This window comes from Prionailurus bengalensis, chromosome C1 (genome assembly GCF_016509475.1).
Source record: "Prionailurus bengalensis isolate Pbe53 chromosome C1, Fcat_Pben_1.1_paternal_pri, whole genome shotgun sequence".
Classification (NCBI taxonomy): domain Eukaryota; kingdom Metazoa; phylum Chordata; class Mammalia; order Carnivora; family Felidae; genus Prionailurus; species Prionailurus bengalensis.
Window position 1 is genome coordinate 79,792,275 of NC_057345.1, and position 17,406 is coordinate 79,809,680.

At 50.6% G+C, this 17,406-nt stretch overlaps 1 protein-coding gene across 4 annotated transcripts in view; it reads right to left on the minus strand.

The window, feature by feature from the left end:
- Positions 1 to 17,406, minus strand: part of BCAR3 (BCAR3 adaptor protein, NSP family member) — a 116,267-nt gene that overhangs the window by 13,899 nt on the left and 84,962 nt on the right. For 2 of the 4 annotated variants that reach the window (XM_043575602.1, XM_043575603.1), the window contains 5 exons: positions 15,603 to 16,045; positions 11,789 to 11,892; positions 10,038 to 10,690; positions 4,929 to 5,044; positions 651 to 822 (listed from right to left, as the gene is read on the minus strand). In XM_043575602.1, the coding sequence (XP_043431537.1) occupies positions 651 to 822; positions 4,929 to 5,044; positions 10,038 to 10,690; positions 11,789 to 11,892; positions 15,603 to 16,045 (1,488 nt within the window). Of the gene's footprint in view, positions 1 to 650; positions 823 to 4,928; positions 5,045 to 10,037; positions 10,691 to 11,788; positions 11,893 to 12,702; positions 13,000 to 15,602; positions 16,046 to 17,406 lie in introns of those variants that run through there. The other 2 variants (XM_043575604.1, XM_043575605.1) reach the window with 2 other exon arrangements.

Genomic DNA, 17,406 nt, shown 5'->3' on the forward strand with positions numbered 1-17,406 from the left:
TTGGCAGGACAGAAACGGGAAAGCGGGAATCTGGACAATCAAGATAACAGAACAACTTTCCTCTGTCAGGTCTGTTCGATTTTAAATACAGACTTTCAGGTTCAACACATCCTAAAAACAGCCCATCAAAGCATATAAACTGCAAATGCACACTTTCAGAAACTCTAATTAGGAGGTTATCTGGCAGATAAGCTAGAAATCTGAATTTTTTAACGGAAGTCTCTTTTAGCTGACCTAAGGAACATACTTTGAGACAAGCCACTCTGGGGATTCTCAGATAGAAGCTCCCCAAATGCCTGATGACCCAGATGAGAGCAGTCTCTATTATACAACACACATTAGCCAGACAGATCATCTTCATTGGTTCTTAAGGAACACCGATGGCTCCTGAGGACGACTCTTCTTACTGCATGCCAGAGAGAAAGTGTGGGCAGTCAACAATCATCCACTGTTTTTAAAAACAGAACCGAAACACTTAGGACATTGCTTTGGGTTGTCTCCTAATCCAAGCTGCTTTCAGTATGATTCAGTTTACCTTCTGAGATGGACGAAAATAGTCTGTGATTTGCTAAGCATGGGCTTGCAGACCACTTTGCAGAACAATGAGTGCACACAGGCCTGCAGGGCACACGAAGCAAGTGGAACCTCACCTGTGGCATTTCTAGGGCTTTCATGATGGCCGAGAAAGAATAGAGGTCTCCCATGGAGTCTTTCAGTTCCACCGCCACCTGGATGATCCTATTGAGGGTGGCTGCTCGGTCCTCCAAAGAGCCCGTGCAGCCCAGAATGTCCACTGCGATGCCGATGGCCATCGTGTTGTGTCTGGGAGGGAAGAGATCAGTGGTCAGGCCCAGGGACGACAGGACGAGGAGGAAAGGAATGCAACCCAGCAAGAAAAGGGACTAGCTTTGTTGCCTTTTGCTGCCTTAGCTCTGTGCTGGCAGCTCGGATAATTTGGTTGCTGATTTCAACAGCGAGATCACTCCCACAGGCTGCCTGCGGCAGGGCCTGGGCTAGGCCTCAGAGGGTGCACTATCAAGAGTCAGAAAGGGCAGGACAGGGCCATGTGCAGCTCTGGATCTGGGGGCATGAAGAGGACCCTGCTGGGGTGAAGCTGCTAAAAAGTACACGTGGCTCCCGGTACCTTCTGCCATGAGAGGTCCAGGGAGACACCTGGTCCCTCAACACACTGGGACTCCCATTCTCAGGGGAGCTCTGGCCACCTCCACTGTGCCCCTGAACTGGGGAATGGAAGGAACAGGAAACGAGAGAATATGCTTGACCCAAGAAGACGATATGGGTCTTGGAACATAAAAAGGGATGAGGAAGTAAGAATGGAGAGTCTGTGTGTCTGGTCAAGAGGCCAGAAAGTGAATGGTGATGTGGACAAAGACTGAATAGCCGACCGGCAGGAATTTCCCTGTAAAGTCAGACCCTAATAAAACAGAAATCTTGTATCTGCCAACAATCCTCCCTTTTCTCATCCTGTACTACCAGGGTCAAGCTCACAGACCCAGAACAGGAAGCACAGTGATGACAACGGGACTAATATGAATGGGGTCACAGAGCAGTCTCTGCCGATGGCAGCAGCACAGACCGCAGTCCTTTCCTTCTCTCCCTACATCAGCTGACTGCTTTGGGCCAGAAAGGCCTCCAATAACTTTCTTCCAGGCTGTGGTACAAGTGCTGGAGGTGAAGCCCCATCCATAGTTTTGGTTACTAAAATACAACATGCCTTTGAAACTCTGGGGCCACCTTGTTCTGAAAGTTCACAGCTAAGGATGTCACTCCACAGCCACGCTTCTCTCTGGCCACATGTGTTGGTTTCTCTCTCACTGCTCTAGGCCAAGGGTGGCATGATTCATCAAGTGGCTAGCATTACTACTTTCTCTAATGGTTATGAAATATGCAATGAGCTCTCCTATCTCTGAGTGTTTGTGTGTGTGTGTGTGTGTGTATGGCGCTTGCTTGCAGTGTGACCATAGGCTGCTCCCTGACTGTCCACTCCTCAATCTCTTCACTGTAAAAATGTGAGCAAGTCTTGTTGTGAGAAACAGACGGCGTGGGGGTGTAAAAATCATTAAAATGCCATGGGGCACCTGGGTAGCTCAGTTGGTTAAGCATCCAGCTCGATCTTGGCTCAGGTCATGATCTCACAGTTCATGGGTTCAAGCCCCATATCAGGCTCTGTGCTGTTAGTGCAGGGCCTGCTTGGAATTCTCTCTCTCCCTCTCTCTGCCCCTTCCCTGCTCTCTCAAACATTTAAACAGTAGTTGGTAACACAATTGTCTCTGTGTGCCCATCTTTCTCTGTATCTTGGTCCATTTTGTCTGTCTCTACCTCTCTACCTTTTTCTTTCTCTCTTCTTCCTGATGTCTTAATGGATCCAAACAAAATTTTTATTTTTTTATTTTTATATATTTTTAATTTTTATATTTTTATTGAATTTATTCAAGTTTTTTTTTAATGGTTTTTACTTATTTTTGAGAGAGAGAGAGAGAGAGAGAGAGAGAGACATAGCGCAAGTGGGAGGGGCAGAGAGAGAGACACACACACACAGAATCTGAAGCAGGCTCCAGGCTCTGAGCTGTCACCATGGAGCCCGCTATGGGGCTTACATTCACATACCATGAGATCATGACCTGAGTCGATGTCGGAGGCTCAACTGACCGAGCCACCCAGGCAGCCCCCTCAAGAGTTTTCTCATTTGTAAAGTGTTAAGGTTGAGCTGAGGATTTCAGATGTTTCTTTCAACTAACAGTAACTAATTTTCCATGTTGCCTTCAATTGATTCTTTCATTCACTGTTTTTTCCTATGTTTTAAATGGCCCTTAATAAAAGGTTCTCTACCTCTTTAAAACCCGGCATATTAATTAATTCTATCCATTCATTCAACCAACATGTGCCTAAAACCTCCTGCATATACCGCTGTAGGAAGAACAATTCAGCATGGCAGATCTGAGGCAAGAAGAGGCACTAAATGTTATACCAAGGACATCTCCACTCAGTAGGCCTGGAATGGGTGAGGTGGTAAATTAAAAATCAAGGGTGGTTTGTATTTGATTCTAAAACACAAGATGATGATGTCATTTAACCTTCTGAAATGGCTATAACCTTGGCCTTTATTTAGTAAACACACTGTAAGGAAGAAAACCGCTCCCCAGACTCTAGCAGGCAGATCCCCCAGGTCAGCCCTGGGCAGGAAGCAAGCCAGGCAGAGAGGCTCCAGGCAAGGAGCGATCAGGAGAAAGGGGAAACAGATGGAGACAGGAGTGGAATTCAGAAAAGAGCCTGGAGAAGCACCCAGCCTGCTGACCTCAGAGTGCTCTGCTGGGCCCAGAGCGCACGTCCAGCATACCTAACAACCCCGACAAAGTAAGGTCTGGAACCCTGGGATATTTCAGCTGAGATGCATCACATGGCAAACAGCTGTCTCTGTTGAAATGGTGACCACTGGCCCAGCAACAACAGAGGACAAGCTAGTGGAACTGAGAAGCAGGCCCCTGGGACACTAGGGAGGGGAGAAGATGCCTGGAGAGAGAGGCTAGAATCTAAGAAAGCCTGTAAGGAGAAGTAGGAAAATTCAGAAGTCAGGCCTGCCATTCTCCAAAGGCATTAAACAACAAGGATGCCTGAACAAAGCCAAGGACCATTTCCTAACCTGCTGCCTCCCAGAAGCCTTTCGTTCAGCATTCTGGATGTCTCCTATCCATGGCTGTGAAGCCAAAGCAACAGTGGCAGGGGGGTCCTTTTATCAGCTCTCTAGCCAGGTAACCTTGAGAGCAGCTGTATGGATTCCCGAGGCTACCTGAAATGCAAGGTTTACTTTTCAGGAGCTGACATCCTAGGAATGCGATGTCCACCAGCCACATAGGGCTATTTACACTTTAAAAAGTAAATAGTAAAATACGATACTGTGTCTCCCAGTCACTACATTTCAGGCTCTCAATAGCCCCATGTGGTTAGTGGCTACTGTAATGAGATAAAAGTATTTCAGCTGCCACAGAAAGATGTCATGGGGATGGTGGCCCTCGGGCCTTGCAGCCTCTGAAGCATCACTGGCCGCCCTCTTCTCATGGAAAGCTGGGGTCTCAGTTGTCCATCACAACCCATGTGTGTGTCATGACAACTAGGAAACTGGCTGGACAAACAGGATGCTTAAGATAACAAGACAGTCTTGCCCAAATCAGTGGTCTTTGCTTGTGTGTCAACAAGTCCAACTTCTGTGGTGATACAGGAATGATACAGGAATCTGGTCTAGCACTTCCTCTCTCTTTTTTTCCTAATCCTTGCTAAATCAAAGGACTTTGCATGCTCTTTAAGCAATTGTTCTACACTTGTGTTTAAGGTTTAAGTGCTTCTCTTTATAACATGCCTCGCTACCTTCTGTCTTTTTAATTTCTAAACATCCAGTGTTCACACGGGTGGGCTTTAAAGGACAGCCAGGGCCCGGGTATTTGGGGAACTTGTGAGAGAGGGGAGTGATGCTTCCGAGGTTGGGGGCCCCCGAGCGCCACCATCCCCTGCCCATCCCTCAAAGAAGACACTGTTCAGACTCTGTGCTTCCCAGCCTTTCCCACAAACTCCCACTTGGTCCTAAAGTGATCTTAAACTCAGAAGAGACAGAGGAGCCTCAGCTCAGTGAGGTGGCGAGATGTCGGAGTCAGTCTGCCTGCCACCACCCGGGGCTGGTGGCTGGGTGACTTACGCTGGCAAGGGCCAATCATCTGTTCTGTCCTCTATTCCCTCCTGGGGAAAGGACAGGAACGCATTCTTTGTTCCCCCGACTTCCTCTGCGCTTTCTCTTTGTGCTTCTCCAGGAATTCCCTGGCTCAGGCTTCCGGGAGAAGGGAGAGGCGCCGGGGCGGGTCAGTGGTGTGCCCCTCTCTGCTCTGACAGGCCGGAAATGCAAGGACGGCACTGCTCACCTTTCAATTATGTCCAGGCGCAGCTGGTGGCCATACGGCAAGGTAATGAGTTCCAGCCCTGAGCTCACACCCATGTTCTTCCTCATCTCTTCGGAGACTTCAAGTATCCTAGCGACCTGTCAAGAACACAAGTTGAAACGCACCACGGACATGAAGGCAGCGCGTGAAAAGAAACACACTGAACTGGGACAGGATGGATGCACTTGTTACATTTCTTTTTGAGCAGCAGCATCCCCAAATACAGTTTCCGGATGCGATTTGGAGGATTCTCATACACGACCGGAGTCTAAAACCTGGAGGAAAGCACCTAAATTGGTCTGCAGAATCCGCACATTTTGGTGTTTCTGCCCGGCCGGAGAATGGTGTAGTTCTGCCAGCTTTTGTCTAACACAGGCTGGATCCCGCGGCCAACAGCAGCGCCGCCTGCGCACAGAGCGATGAGCCCCCGCAGTGACAAGGCTGACTGTGGCCAAGCACCCCGCTCCGCTGCTGCGGGCTCCACCGTTCATGTTCTCACTTAACAGCAGGGCTGGCTGCTATTACCCTTAATTACGCCTCTCCTGGGCTCCGTAAATGCACCATACGTCTGGAAACTATTAGAGGCATGTACAGCGATTTGAAACCTGAGGTCTGAAGCACACCCACTTCTCCCCAAGAGGCCTTCTTTGTGTGTCCCAGGCAGCTCTCCCCATCTTAGTTCCAGCGTGCAATCACGATTTACTGGCACCAGGTATTAGTCGGCCATTTATAGTTATTACATGCTGCCTCGAAATGTTACAACCGAGTCACTGCATGTCTAACACCAGGCTAATGACGCTTCCCTAATAGTGTGACTACCAGATACAGTGGGTCTAACCAACCCTGGACACACAGCGGCCACGTGGCAGCCATGGAACGATTCTTCTCCTCCATCTGCTGCAGTTGTCCTGGACCCTAACAATCTGAGGCAACCGAACAGGCCAGATATCTTCATAATGGTCCACAAAAAACATCTGAAGTTTGGCTGATATTATTAACCCCGACCCTTCACTTCTGTGGTTGAGCAAAGCAACCACTGTCAGCCATGAGGAAATGAACCTGTGGGAATCAGCTATCCAGTGGCGGACTGGGAAACAGGATGCAGAATTCCTACTATGCTCTCTGGGCCTCAGTTTCCCCTTCTCTAACACAGCTGCTAAGTTCACGTTTCTAAAGGACTTTGCTAAGGATCAAATGACTTTAAAACCTCAAAAAGCTATTTGAAAATACAAGCTGTGAGTCACCGGCATGTAGAAGAGGGAATTTTGGCTTGATCTCTGGAAAGGGATTTACACCTTGAGGATGGCAAGGCAGCCCAGATGCATACCGCAGCCACTTAAGGTCACGTACACTTTGCTTGCTTGTTTAGACAGCTGCCCCATCAGAGGCTCCAAACCCAGCTTCTGGGTGGTGGGCATCCTCTAATTCACACACACACTATGTAATGAGATTGAAAGGTTTATCATTGATTCAGTTTTGTTCTGGAAGCACTAGTAACCAGAGTGATCCCTGCTCTGAGAGAGAAGCCTCCAAGTCTGTTTTCTTTCAGTGTAAACACGCAATCCCCTGGTCCCTTTCCTGGGGGTTTGCCAGGATATGCCAAGGCCCACTTGCCCCAAGGCTGACCTATGGGACAAGGGGATCCTGAGCTCACATGGCAGGGCTGGGATTAGGTCCCCTGGGGAAATGCCCAGAGCCGTGCAGCTCATGGATACAGAGGAGGGATGGACACTGCTAGAACATTTACTATGCAATGGACCTGGCAAGCAACATTGGTGCTCCACCATGAGGCATTCCTACCTCCCTCTGCTCTTCTGACCTTAGCTGTCCTATCTGCAGGGCCTCCAAATTCTGCCTGCTCCTCATCCTTTCTTTGGGAGCTGCTGCAGTGACCCAGGGGGAATGCTGGCCCTTCCCAGCTGTCAAGGGACCTTCTAAACTCTAATGAGATCGCCTGGCTCTGCCCACCATTTCTGCTGCCTTCAGCACAGGACTCTGATCTGGACTATGCACTTAAGGGCCTGTCTCCCTCACTGAGCTGCAAAGTGCTTTAAAGGAGGCAATAACCTGGCACTGGCTCAGAAGTAGAGACTTAAAAACATCCAAGTAAAGACCTGCTAGTCCCTCCCCCCCTCCCCCACCCATCACCACCTTCACTTCCCACACAGTGAATCCTCTGTAAACTGAACCCTTGACACCCGAATCTCCACACACGTATGTTGTTTCCCACCCAGAAGATGCTTTTCACATTCCTCAGCTGGCAAATTCCTATTCAGCCTTGAAAACTCATCTCAGACATCCCCTCCCCCATTCCCCTTTCCCCCATGTTCAAGACCCTGCCTCAGAGGCCCCACAGCTCCCGTACCTTCCCCTGCAGAGCATTTCCCACCTGGGCTGTGGTCTGAATTCCAGCATCACTGTCCTTCCCCACATCCCCCGCCGTGGCCGGCCTGGCCCACAGTACATGCTCCATCAAGGCTGAATACCTAACGCTAATAGCCGCATTCTGGGCCAGGCATGGTGTGTGGAGGCTTTACATAAGTTATTTCACTTAGTCCTCACAACCACCTGGGTAGGTGGTATTGTTCTCTTTCTCTTATAGGTGGAGAAAGTGGAGAACCCGAATTAGACTCAGGCAGTTCATCCCCAGAGGCCAACTGTAACACACTGGGCCCACTTCTAGATATTGCAACAAGTGGGTGAAGACAGGATGCACTCTGGGTGCAGGCCAGGGCGGTGCCCATTCACAATGTGAGAGGGGCTCAGTGGACACCCAACCCACAGCCCCAGGAAGAAGCTGGACAGGCAGCCTTGAGACACTTAGGACCATCCATTGTCATGATGGTCTTTCTGGGGATCAGCCTGGGGTAGGAACCAGCACGCGGGCCCCAAATGCTGCCCAGTGCCTGTTCTCAGCTTCCGAGTGGCCATTACATTTGGAGTGGGTAACAACAGCTCTCATTCTATTTCCCTCAGAGATGCTGACTGTGCCTGCTTTGTTGGCAAAGCCCTGAAAGTCAGTGGTTCCAGTAGGAGAATAAGGAAATGGCAGTGGACTCGGGAGAGAGGGAGGAACACTATCAACAGTGCTGTCCTTGGAAAATGAAGGTGGGCACAGTGAAGCGGACTCCTGCTCTGGGTCTCCGCCTCACTGCGCCAGGGGGCTCCATCCAGCCCTTGTTCTAAGGGTGCCTGAAGGTAGATGGGGAGGGGGGTGCCCAACCAGGAGGACAAAATGCAAAGAAAGAAACCGAACCGGAAAAAGGGCAGGCTTCATGTTCCTTCAGCTGAGAACACACTTAAGCTCTAGATTCATGGCTGCCGAGGTGGTAGGAATGTTCTAGACCCTCCTGCCAAAGGGCGGTCAGGCATCTCACCTCCTCCTAGACTTTCCTAGATCCTCCAAGCCCTGTCTGAGGTCACAGGCAAGGATTCATTCCCTCCTGGGAATTAGGCTGATCCATTTCTCCACAAGGAGCTTCCTCAGTGGAGAACTCAGGCAGGTGGGTACCAGACTCCTGGCCTGTTGGAGTACCAGGGTGGGGTCAAGTAACTAGAACAGGAATCTTAAATCCTCTTACTGCCCAAACGGGTTTAGCTCACTTTAAAGTGAGGTAAGGATTTAATATGACCTGTGAGCACTGCCCAAGGACACCCAGCCAACCACGTGAACAAACCCTTGTTCTTCAGCACTTTGCCTTTCCTGGATCTTTCCCCCAGGGCCCCTCATGCTCTCACAATACACACACACACACACACACACACACATACACACACACACACACACACACACACACACACACACGGAGAGACCACCTCTCAGGCCTGGCTCAGTCCTACTTTCAGGAAGGGGTTTGTTTAGCCCAGAACAGCTAGTACCTCCTTAAATTCCTGTAGGCTGTTTTGGGAGGCGTCCTACCCGCCTTGTGAGCTCCATCAAGTGGGGACTCCCTAGGGGAGTGCTCAGAGTCCAGTTTCCTGTCATGATTCATGACCCAGGAAATGTATTTAGGAAAACTCAGCTCCTAAACAGGCCCTGAACTCTGAAGCTAATTGCCTTCACTGAGCTACACACAAATAAGGGCTTTAAATCTCACCACAGCCTCACCTGTTGTTCCAAAGCATGGATTTGTCTCTATACTAGGAGATAGGCTGAGCCCACCCTGGCCTGAGACAACTGTTTTCTAGAAAGATCCCTCTGAAGGATAACTTTGCTGTGGGGTCACCTATGAACAAAAGTTGCCCATATCTAAAAGATATGCCTCCTATCAAAACTGATTATGTAAACACATATTCAGTTATCTGAAAATACAGTCATGATATATGTTCAATCAAAGACTCAGGGTTTAAAATAGTATATTTAGAAAAAAACTAAAATCCAATCAAATCATATGTTTAGGCCTATGCCATTTCTGTGGAAAACAAACACACATGCCTGAAATTATGTACACATATCTGTTTGCAGAGTAAATGTTAACAGTGGTGATCATCAGGAAACTAGACTTTGTGTGATTTTAGTTTTTTTCTTTTAATCTGTATAACTTTTCTAAATTGAGCAAATATTACTTGTGAAAAAGTCAAGGTAAAATTAAAAATGTTTATTCTAAAGCCCACTTTAGTAACAATAGAAGAAATATATACATTGTGTGTGTGTGTATATGTATACGTGTATACATATATAATGTATAATAAAATAAAAATAACCTAGGCTCTGCTACTCCAGAAAGTACATTTTCATCTGCAGTCCACTCTCCTTGAACTTGACTTTCCCAGTTCTGATGGAGCTGAGGCCAGGGGAGAATTCCAAAATCAACACCAGCTGGGAGAACTCTATAGCCAGTGGGGGAGGCATGGCCCGTGGCAGGAGCCTGCCATCCCTCTGCCCAAGGTGATTTTTACAAGCTTCCTGCCTGGGCAAAGGTCATCCCAAGCCTGTGCTTCCCACCCTTTAAATAAATCCCCACCCAGGTTATCTTCAGACTTTTTCTATGAGCAAGCACTTAAAGGGTAAGGTAGAGTGAGGCCCAACCTGATGTCCCCCTTCCAAATTTTCAGAAGCCAGAACAACACCCACCCTGTCTGGGCACTTACCACGCAGTCCATGCTCAGCATGTGCTGGGCGATGACCTTGGGGTCATTGTTGGTGAACAGTTCTTTTGCCCGCTTCAGCATTGCTGTTTCCAGGGGCTTGTTCTCGGGAGGAAGGAGCTTTGACTCGAAGTCATTGGGTCTGAATGAGGAGGCAGTCTCCAGTCGGGGCGGCACAAACTCTACCTCGTCCTCCTGCCCCTGGTCCTTCTGGGTGGCCGGTGCCTCCCAAGGCCCAGCCCCAACATCATCATCAAGGGTCAAGTAGTTGATGCCAGAGTTCCGGGGCCCTGGTGCCCCATTCTGCTTGGCCGTTAGCAGCTCCACGTAGCTGTCCTGGGCACAGAGGGGAGGCCTTGTTCCCCTGTCACAGCCTGCAGCAAAGCCTGGGTTCAGTTCACAGTAGTTGGCCTCAGAGTTGAGCCAGGTAGATGGAGACGGGGGAGCCTTGAGGACAGGTGCCTTGCAGGGCTTGGGGGGTGGTTTGGGGCACAGCTGGCTGTCTGAGCCCCTTAGAGCCTCCCCTGCCCTCGCGTCCGAGGAGACCCTCCGAACCACCGCCGGGCTCAGGGTGGGCTCACTGCCCGTCCTGAAAACGGGTGAGTTTGGGCAGGGGCTTGTGTCCACGCCTGGGGATTGAGGGGGCAACTTACAGCCTGTGAAAGGTAAGAGAGGGTCAGGAAAAGCTCAGCTGTACAGAGAACACAAAACAAAACTAGAGTGACAACTCCCCAGCCCTCAATGCATACCTTCGGGTTTCGATTTTTTACTTCCCAAAGACAACTCAGTATGACTGTCCCGCTCCCAATCTAGGGCAATCTAAAGCATCTCAAGGGCCAGCGGGCCACACCCTGCTTCTGAGGGGATTCTACGAACAGCTGGGCTGCAGTGTCATTTTATGGTCAGAGAAGGTTAGTCCAGTCAGAACAGGACAATACGTGGAGCTGGAGGGCAGTGAGTAATCTAGTCTCGCCCTCAGAAACAGAAGTCTTTAGTCACATAGCATAAGGGCCTGAGTCACTCTCACAGCCAGTGGGATCTAGCCAGCTTCAAGAGAGAGCTGAAGACACCCCAGGAAGGTAGGACAAGATGCTGAGATAACCCACATAGAAGTGGTTCACCAAGGGGCATTAGGAAAATCACCTTGTGGTCCCAAGGAAGGTCAGTTACGAAAACAGTGAACAATAATCCATGGTCTACTAATATAGTTGCTTATGAGGTTTCCCCATATCCCACACCTCCTCTCTCCTCTGGCTGAGAAAGAACGGAGAGGAGAAGGGGTCTTGTCTGGATGGCTGCTCCTCCAGGAACCCCAGCACTGACCCAGCCCCAGAGATCCTGTCTCTGCCCAGGGAGGGCACTGAGACAGCAAGCTCATTTGTCATGAAGGCTATCAGTTAGCGGATGGGCATGGGTCAGAAAACTTGGGTTCAAATGCTGGCTTAACCACTTGCCAGACGGATAACTCTGGGTAAGTTACGTAACCTCTATGCCTCAGTTTCCTCGGCAACTAAAAGAGGATAAGCATTCTTGCCTTGAAGGGTTGTTATGAGGCTTAAGAGCTAGCACACACGAAGTGTCCAGCTCGCTGATCCGCATCTGGATATAGTTCTACAAATCCCTTACCCTCCAGCCTAGAGGCACAGAGCCTTGTGTTGTCCCCAAATCAGGTGACTGGATGGAGCAGGGAAACAGCCTGAAGGAGATCAGGCTAACACTGTCACCCTCCTCCCAGAAAATTCCCAAAGACCTACCAATTGGCAGGTAACTTTCCGACTGGTGGGCTTTGAGGGATAAGGCTCTTCTGTCCTGCATGTGATCCAGGCAGGCTGGCTGGCTACCGCTCTTCTCCTTATTTCTGAAGCAAAAGATCAGTGGAACAGAGACGTGTCATTAAATCATAAAACCTTCAGGCAGCGTCATGGAAAGTTTTTAAGAGAAATGACTGCTTAGAAGGCGAATGGTACAGCACATCCTAACAGTAAAGGAATGTCTGTTGGAGGGGAAATGACTGCCGGGGGCGGTTAACACAGGATTGTGCCCTGGGCTCCATCCCCACGTCCTCAGGGCCAATCCGGTTAGTTCCCGGGCTGCTGCCTCGGAGCCCTTCCATCTGGTGGAGCAGAGCAGGGTCAAGATTTCACGATAGTCTCAGGAAAAACTGGTGAACTGGAATGTGTACTTTTAACAGAGCTTAAAATTACTTACAGACCCAGGAGGAGTGACTTGTTCAACTAAAATGCATTTTCCACCATCCCTCGTGGCGTCGGGAAGGGAGCCGTGGGGCTGTCTGCATGTCAGCACAGATCCCCATGTCCCCCAGATAACCCACCAGATCACCCTGGGGTACTGTCACTCTCATCCTGGAAGGACCAGGGCCCCACGGCCGACCTTATGCTGACCTGGGGAAGGGCCGAGCCTGCGCACCAAGCTGGCGCTGGGAGACACCAAGCACAGCCTCGCGGGGAAAAGGCGACTGTCACTTTCCACACAATTTGCTAGCACTCCTCTGCTCCCTTGCCTAGTCAGACTGGGAATTTCTCTAGCACCAAAAAAGCAGAATCTCTCCTTTGCTAGGAGAGACTGCACTGCACCAGCCAAGTTGTAATGAACTTTCATCGGCCCTCCCACAAGCTTATGTTACAGAAATCGCAATGTTCTTTCCTACCTTTGCAAGCACCAAAGGAAAAAGCAAACAAACCAAAAACCCCCCAAACTCCCAGCAACAGAGAAATTCCAGCAACCCCTCAGAGATAAGGCTGGTCAGAGGGCAAATTCCAAAAGGCAGTGGCTTCAGCCGGGCGGTATTTATGCAGTGATCTTCAGAGCAGCCAGACTCCACTGGCCCAGAACGCCCACCTGGGACGCTCCCAACCTGGCTGAGCTCGCACACTGCCAGCCAGCCAACCAGCGGGCCTGACGTCAGGGAAGGTGCGGTGCGGGCGGGCAAGGGAGGGTAAGGGAGGGCCCCGTGCAGGGTGCTTCCTTATTGAACCCACCCCACCCCCACCTGTGGACGCTTCTGTTGCAAGAAGTGACAGGGCTTAGGGAGCTGTGCTTTCAATGGGCAATTGGAAAAGTGGCTCTGGGGGCGCCTGAAAAGTGGCTTGGTTAGGCGTCCTATTCTTGATATCCACTCAGGTCTTGATCTCCGCCCAGTGTTGGACTCTGTGCGGAGTGTGGAGCCTGTTTGGGATTCTCTCTCTTCCTCTCTCTCTCTCTCCCCCAAATAAACAAACTTAAAAACAAGGAAGAAAGACAGAAAAGTGGCTCTGTTAGACCTGCCTCATTGACTAAGAGACCTTCTCAGTCTTTCTTTCATTTATCTTAAGAAATAAATTTGTATTTTGGGGCGCCTGGGTGGCTCAGTTGGTTGGGCCTCTCGGTCTTGATTTTGGCTCAGGTCACAATCCCAGGGTTGTGGGATCCAGCCCCAGGCTCCGAGCTTGAGTGTGGAGCCTGCTTGAGATTCTCTCGCGTGCTCTAGCCCCTCTCCCATGCTTGCTCTCTCTCAGGAAAAAAAAAAGTACTAATAATAATAAATTTAAACTAATTAATTAATTAATATTTTAAATCCAGTCACTGAGGGTAGACCAGGAGGCAGGCCTTCTTCCCCAGCACCACACTGGGCAGGGGTTCCGTGCCTTGCCAAAAACTCCCTGGCTCTGTTCATGACATTAACTCTCTGTTTGTTAGTTGAGCAGCCAACCCTCACAATCACAAAAGAAACGGAGCAAAAGGTGCCCCTTTAATATTTTAAGGGATCTCAAGTTCATTCTTATTACTAAGAAGAATTTCTCTATGTCACTTCTTGCCTCCCTCCCTGCAGAGTCCCACATTCCACTGCCCTCCAGAAAATCATATTTATTATGATTACTAACACCTACGTGGCACTTATTTTTCTTTAATGTTTATTTTTGAGAGAGTGTGAGCAGGGACGGGCCGGGGGGCGGGGGGACAGAGGATCTGAAGCAGGCTCCGCGCTGGCAGCATGGAGCCTGACGTGGGGCTCACAAACCGTGAGATCGTGACCTGAGCTGACCTGACACTCAACCAACTGAGCCACCCAGGCACCCCCTAGGTAGCACTCTCTATGTATCGGCATCGTTCTAAGCACTTTGCAGGTCTTAAATCATTTAACCCTCACAAGCCCCATCATTCCAGGTAGGGAAAGCGAGGCCTGGAGAAGTTATATAGCTTGATCAGTGGCGGACCGGCATTTGTGCCCAGGCAGGCAGGGTCCACAGGCAGACACTGACTAACATCTACCAGAGCTTCCTAGGAGCACACGACCTGGTATGTATTACTCAGTTCTGAGCTTGGCTTCTGAATTTCTGCAGTCTGCAAATTACAGTTTATGACATTTCCTCCTGTCCAGAAAGAAAAGCAATGAGTGGAATAAAACATGTGGGTTTAAGTGTGTAAGTTTAGATGCCAGGCAGCTGGAGAAGGGAAGCTGGGTAACCAAGCGGCTGGGGCTAGACTTCACCCTACCGGGCCTGCCTTTTCCCTGCTCTCCTTCTCTGGAGCAGTCAGACAGCAGGCACGAGCACCCAGCTCCATGAGAAACAGGTCCTCTGTCAGCACGTGCCACTGGCATTGGAGGGCAGGGGGCCCCAGCTGGGCATCCAGTTCTCTGGACTCTTCTCTCCCCCTGTGCCCAGGTTCGGGCCACAGCCCCCAGACTCTCGATGTCTCCAGCTCTCTCAGGTCTTTTCTCATCCACCTTCAGACTGAGCTCTCCCCCCAAACCCCCAAAATGTTGTTGGACACTTGGCACTCAACAAGCCTATGGTCGTATCTCAGATGCGGCAACTGGTTTTTCCTCCGCGGTCCACCCCTTCTCTGGGCCCTCCTGTGGTCTCCAACTTGCCATTCTCCAACACACATACCAGAGTCCCAGGAAGCCGAGGTCCCAGGCTCTCCCTCTACTTCCCCTGCACAACCTGACCCTCCATGGCTCACTAACTGGTCTTCCTGCTCCAAACTCTCTCCTGCCTCTCTGGCACATCGCTGCCCTGTTCTATTCTCGGGACACCCTGTTCACCATGGCGAGTCTTTGAGGCTCCCTCAAACCTCTTAGCCTTGTTCTAAGGCCTCTGTGATTGGGCTGTGGTCACCTCCCTGAGCCGGCCCCTACCAGCCCCTTACACGGCCCTTTGCTTGAGCCCCACCGATCTGCCTACCCCAAGGAACTCTTGTCCTTTCCTATCACTACACGCCTGCTCCTGCTGAGCCCCCACCTGGACCGCCCTCCCCTTCGCAGCGTCTATCTGAACTTTCCCTAGCCTCCAGACCAGCCAGAATCCTCCTTCCTTCCCAAAGCTCTCCTGGCCAACCCTCCCCCTCTTCCTCAGCAACTGCCTCATTTAATTTTGGCTCCAAGTCAGTTGGGAACTAATCACGCACTGCCCCATGACAGCTTTTCCAATTACACTTGGCATTCTTAGTAACATCCTTTATTGTTCTTCCCTTCCCGCGTGAGCTCCTCATCTGGCTGACTAAGCCCAGGCGCGTCCAGAGTGTCCCTCGCGGTCCCAGCACCACCCCCATGAGGCCGTGACCCACCTGAGGAGGTTTCCCCTGGTCGAGCTCTGCTCCCGGGCCTGGAGGCCGCCCATGGTGAGGCTCAGCCTCTTGCCCACGTCGGACCTGCCCTCGGCCAGGCTGCCCTCCCGGGCCCGGCCTGGGGAGGTGCCGTAGCGCTCCTCCAGGCAGCGCAGGGGCACCGTCCTGTTGATGGGCTGGAAGATGATGGCTCCGCTCTGCTGGGAGATGGGCCGGCGGTTGCCCACGTAGCAGCGCACCAGGCCAGGGATGGAGTCGAAGCTCTCCGTCTCAAACTGGTACTGCACGCGGCTGTAGGCCTCACTGAGCCGCAGGACCGTCCGGTGGATCTTGAAGTGCTGAGCGAGGTTCTTCCACTGACAGGTCAGGACAAAGTTTCCGGGGCTGGACAGAGAGTCACGAACCAGGAAGTCGCCATCTCGCTGCACGAGGTTTTCTGACACCTTTGGGACAAAATGGTGAGGGGTAGAAAAGGCAAGCACACATTCATTCCTTCTAAGAGCTGCACCGCTCTCCACTTCTTTGGGCCAGCGGCGGACCACGGTATTGTGTCTCTTCTTGCTCAGTTGGCTCTTTATTTTTCCAACGTCAAATTCTTAGAAGACCCATTCATTCGCTTAAGAACTACGTGCTGCCCACCTACTGTGTGCCAGGTACTACTGTAGGCACAGGGCTTACAGCAGTGAGTGAAGCAGAGTAGAGTCTCCACTGTCACGGAGCCCCTGTATCTAGTGGAGAGCTGCTAGTTTGGTGAAGATAAACAAGCAGCAGGTATGGTATGTCCGATGTTGTAAAGTTAAGGAAAAAGTCAATCAGGAAGGGAGATAAGAAGTGCCTGGGGGGGCGCCTGGGTGGCGCAGTCGGTTAAGCGTCCGACTTCAGCCAGGTCACGATCTCGCGGTCCGGGAGTTCGAGCCCCGCGTCAGGCTCTGGGCTGATGGCTCAGAGCCTGGAGCCTGTTTCCGATTCTGTGTCTCCCTCTCTCTCTGCCCTTCCCCCGTTCATGCTCTGTCTCTCTCTGTCCCAAAAATAAATAAACGTTGAAAAAAAAAAATTAAAAAAGAAGTGCCTGGGAAGGGATGAGGGCCGTTCGTTGCAACAGGGTCATCAGGAGGGTGTCATGAGAAGATGACATTTAGGCAGACCCGAAGCAAGTAAAGTGACAGAATAAAACAAAGCAGAAAATTCATGTCTAGGGAGTCTGATCCCTCCCCACCCCCAGCAAGGGGAGGAGGGAGTTTGGTCCACATCTAGGAGGCTGGTGGATGGGGAGGAGAGGTCCACACGTTGGTGGAGGCCAGGCGCTGTGGAATCAGAGACCTGAGTGTGGTTCTGGGCACAGCACTCGCTGGAGAGCCTGTAGCAAAGTCAGGTCAGTGTCTCACGTCACAAAGTTATAGGGAGAATTATATATTTGCATACACAATATATGCAAAGCACTAGTACAGTGCCGAGAACACAGTAGGTGCTCAAATATTATTAACTACGAGGATGCTGATCTCTACTGTGTTGCCAAAGGAAAATCTCTACTGTGTTGCAGATGTTCCTGTGGCCAGACTGCCTGGCTGTGCATTCTGGCTCTACTGAGTGACTTTGAACCAGGTACATAATCTCTTTGTGGCTCAGTTACATCACCTGTGGGACAGGGATAGTATCACCTACACAGTAGCTATGAAGATTTAAAGGAGTAGAGTGTCAGCTACAACTACCTTATTGTCACAGTGTTCAGTTATACAACCTGAAATGATGTATGACTGAAAATTTACACTCACTGTAAGTGGTAAACAAATTTTGTGATCGCAAA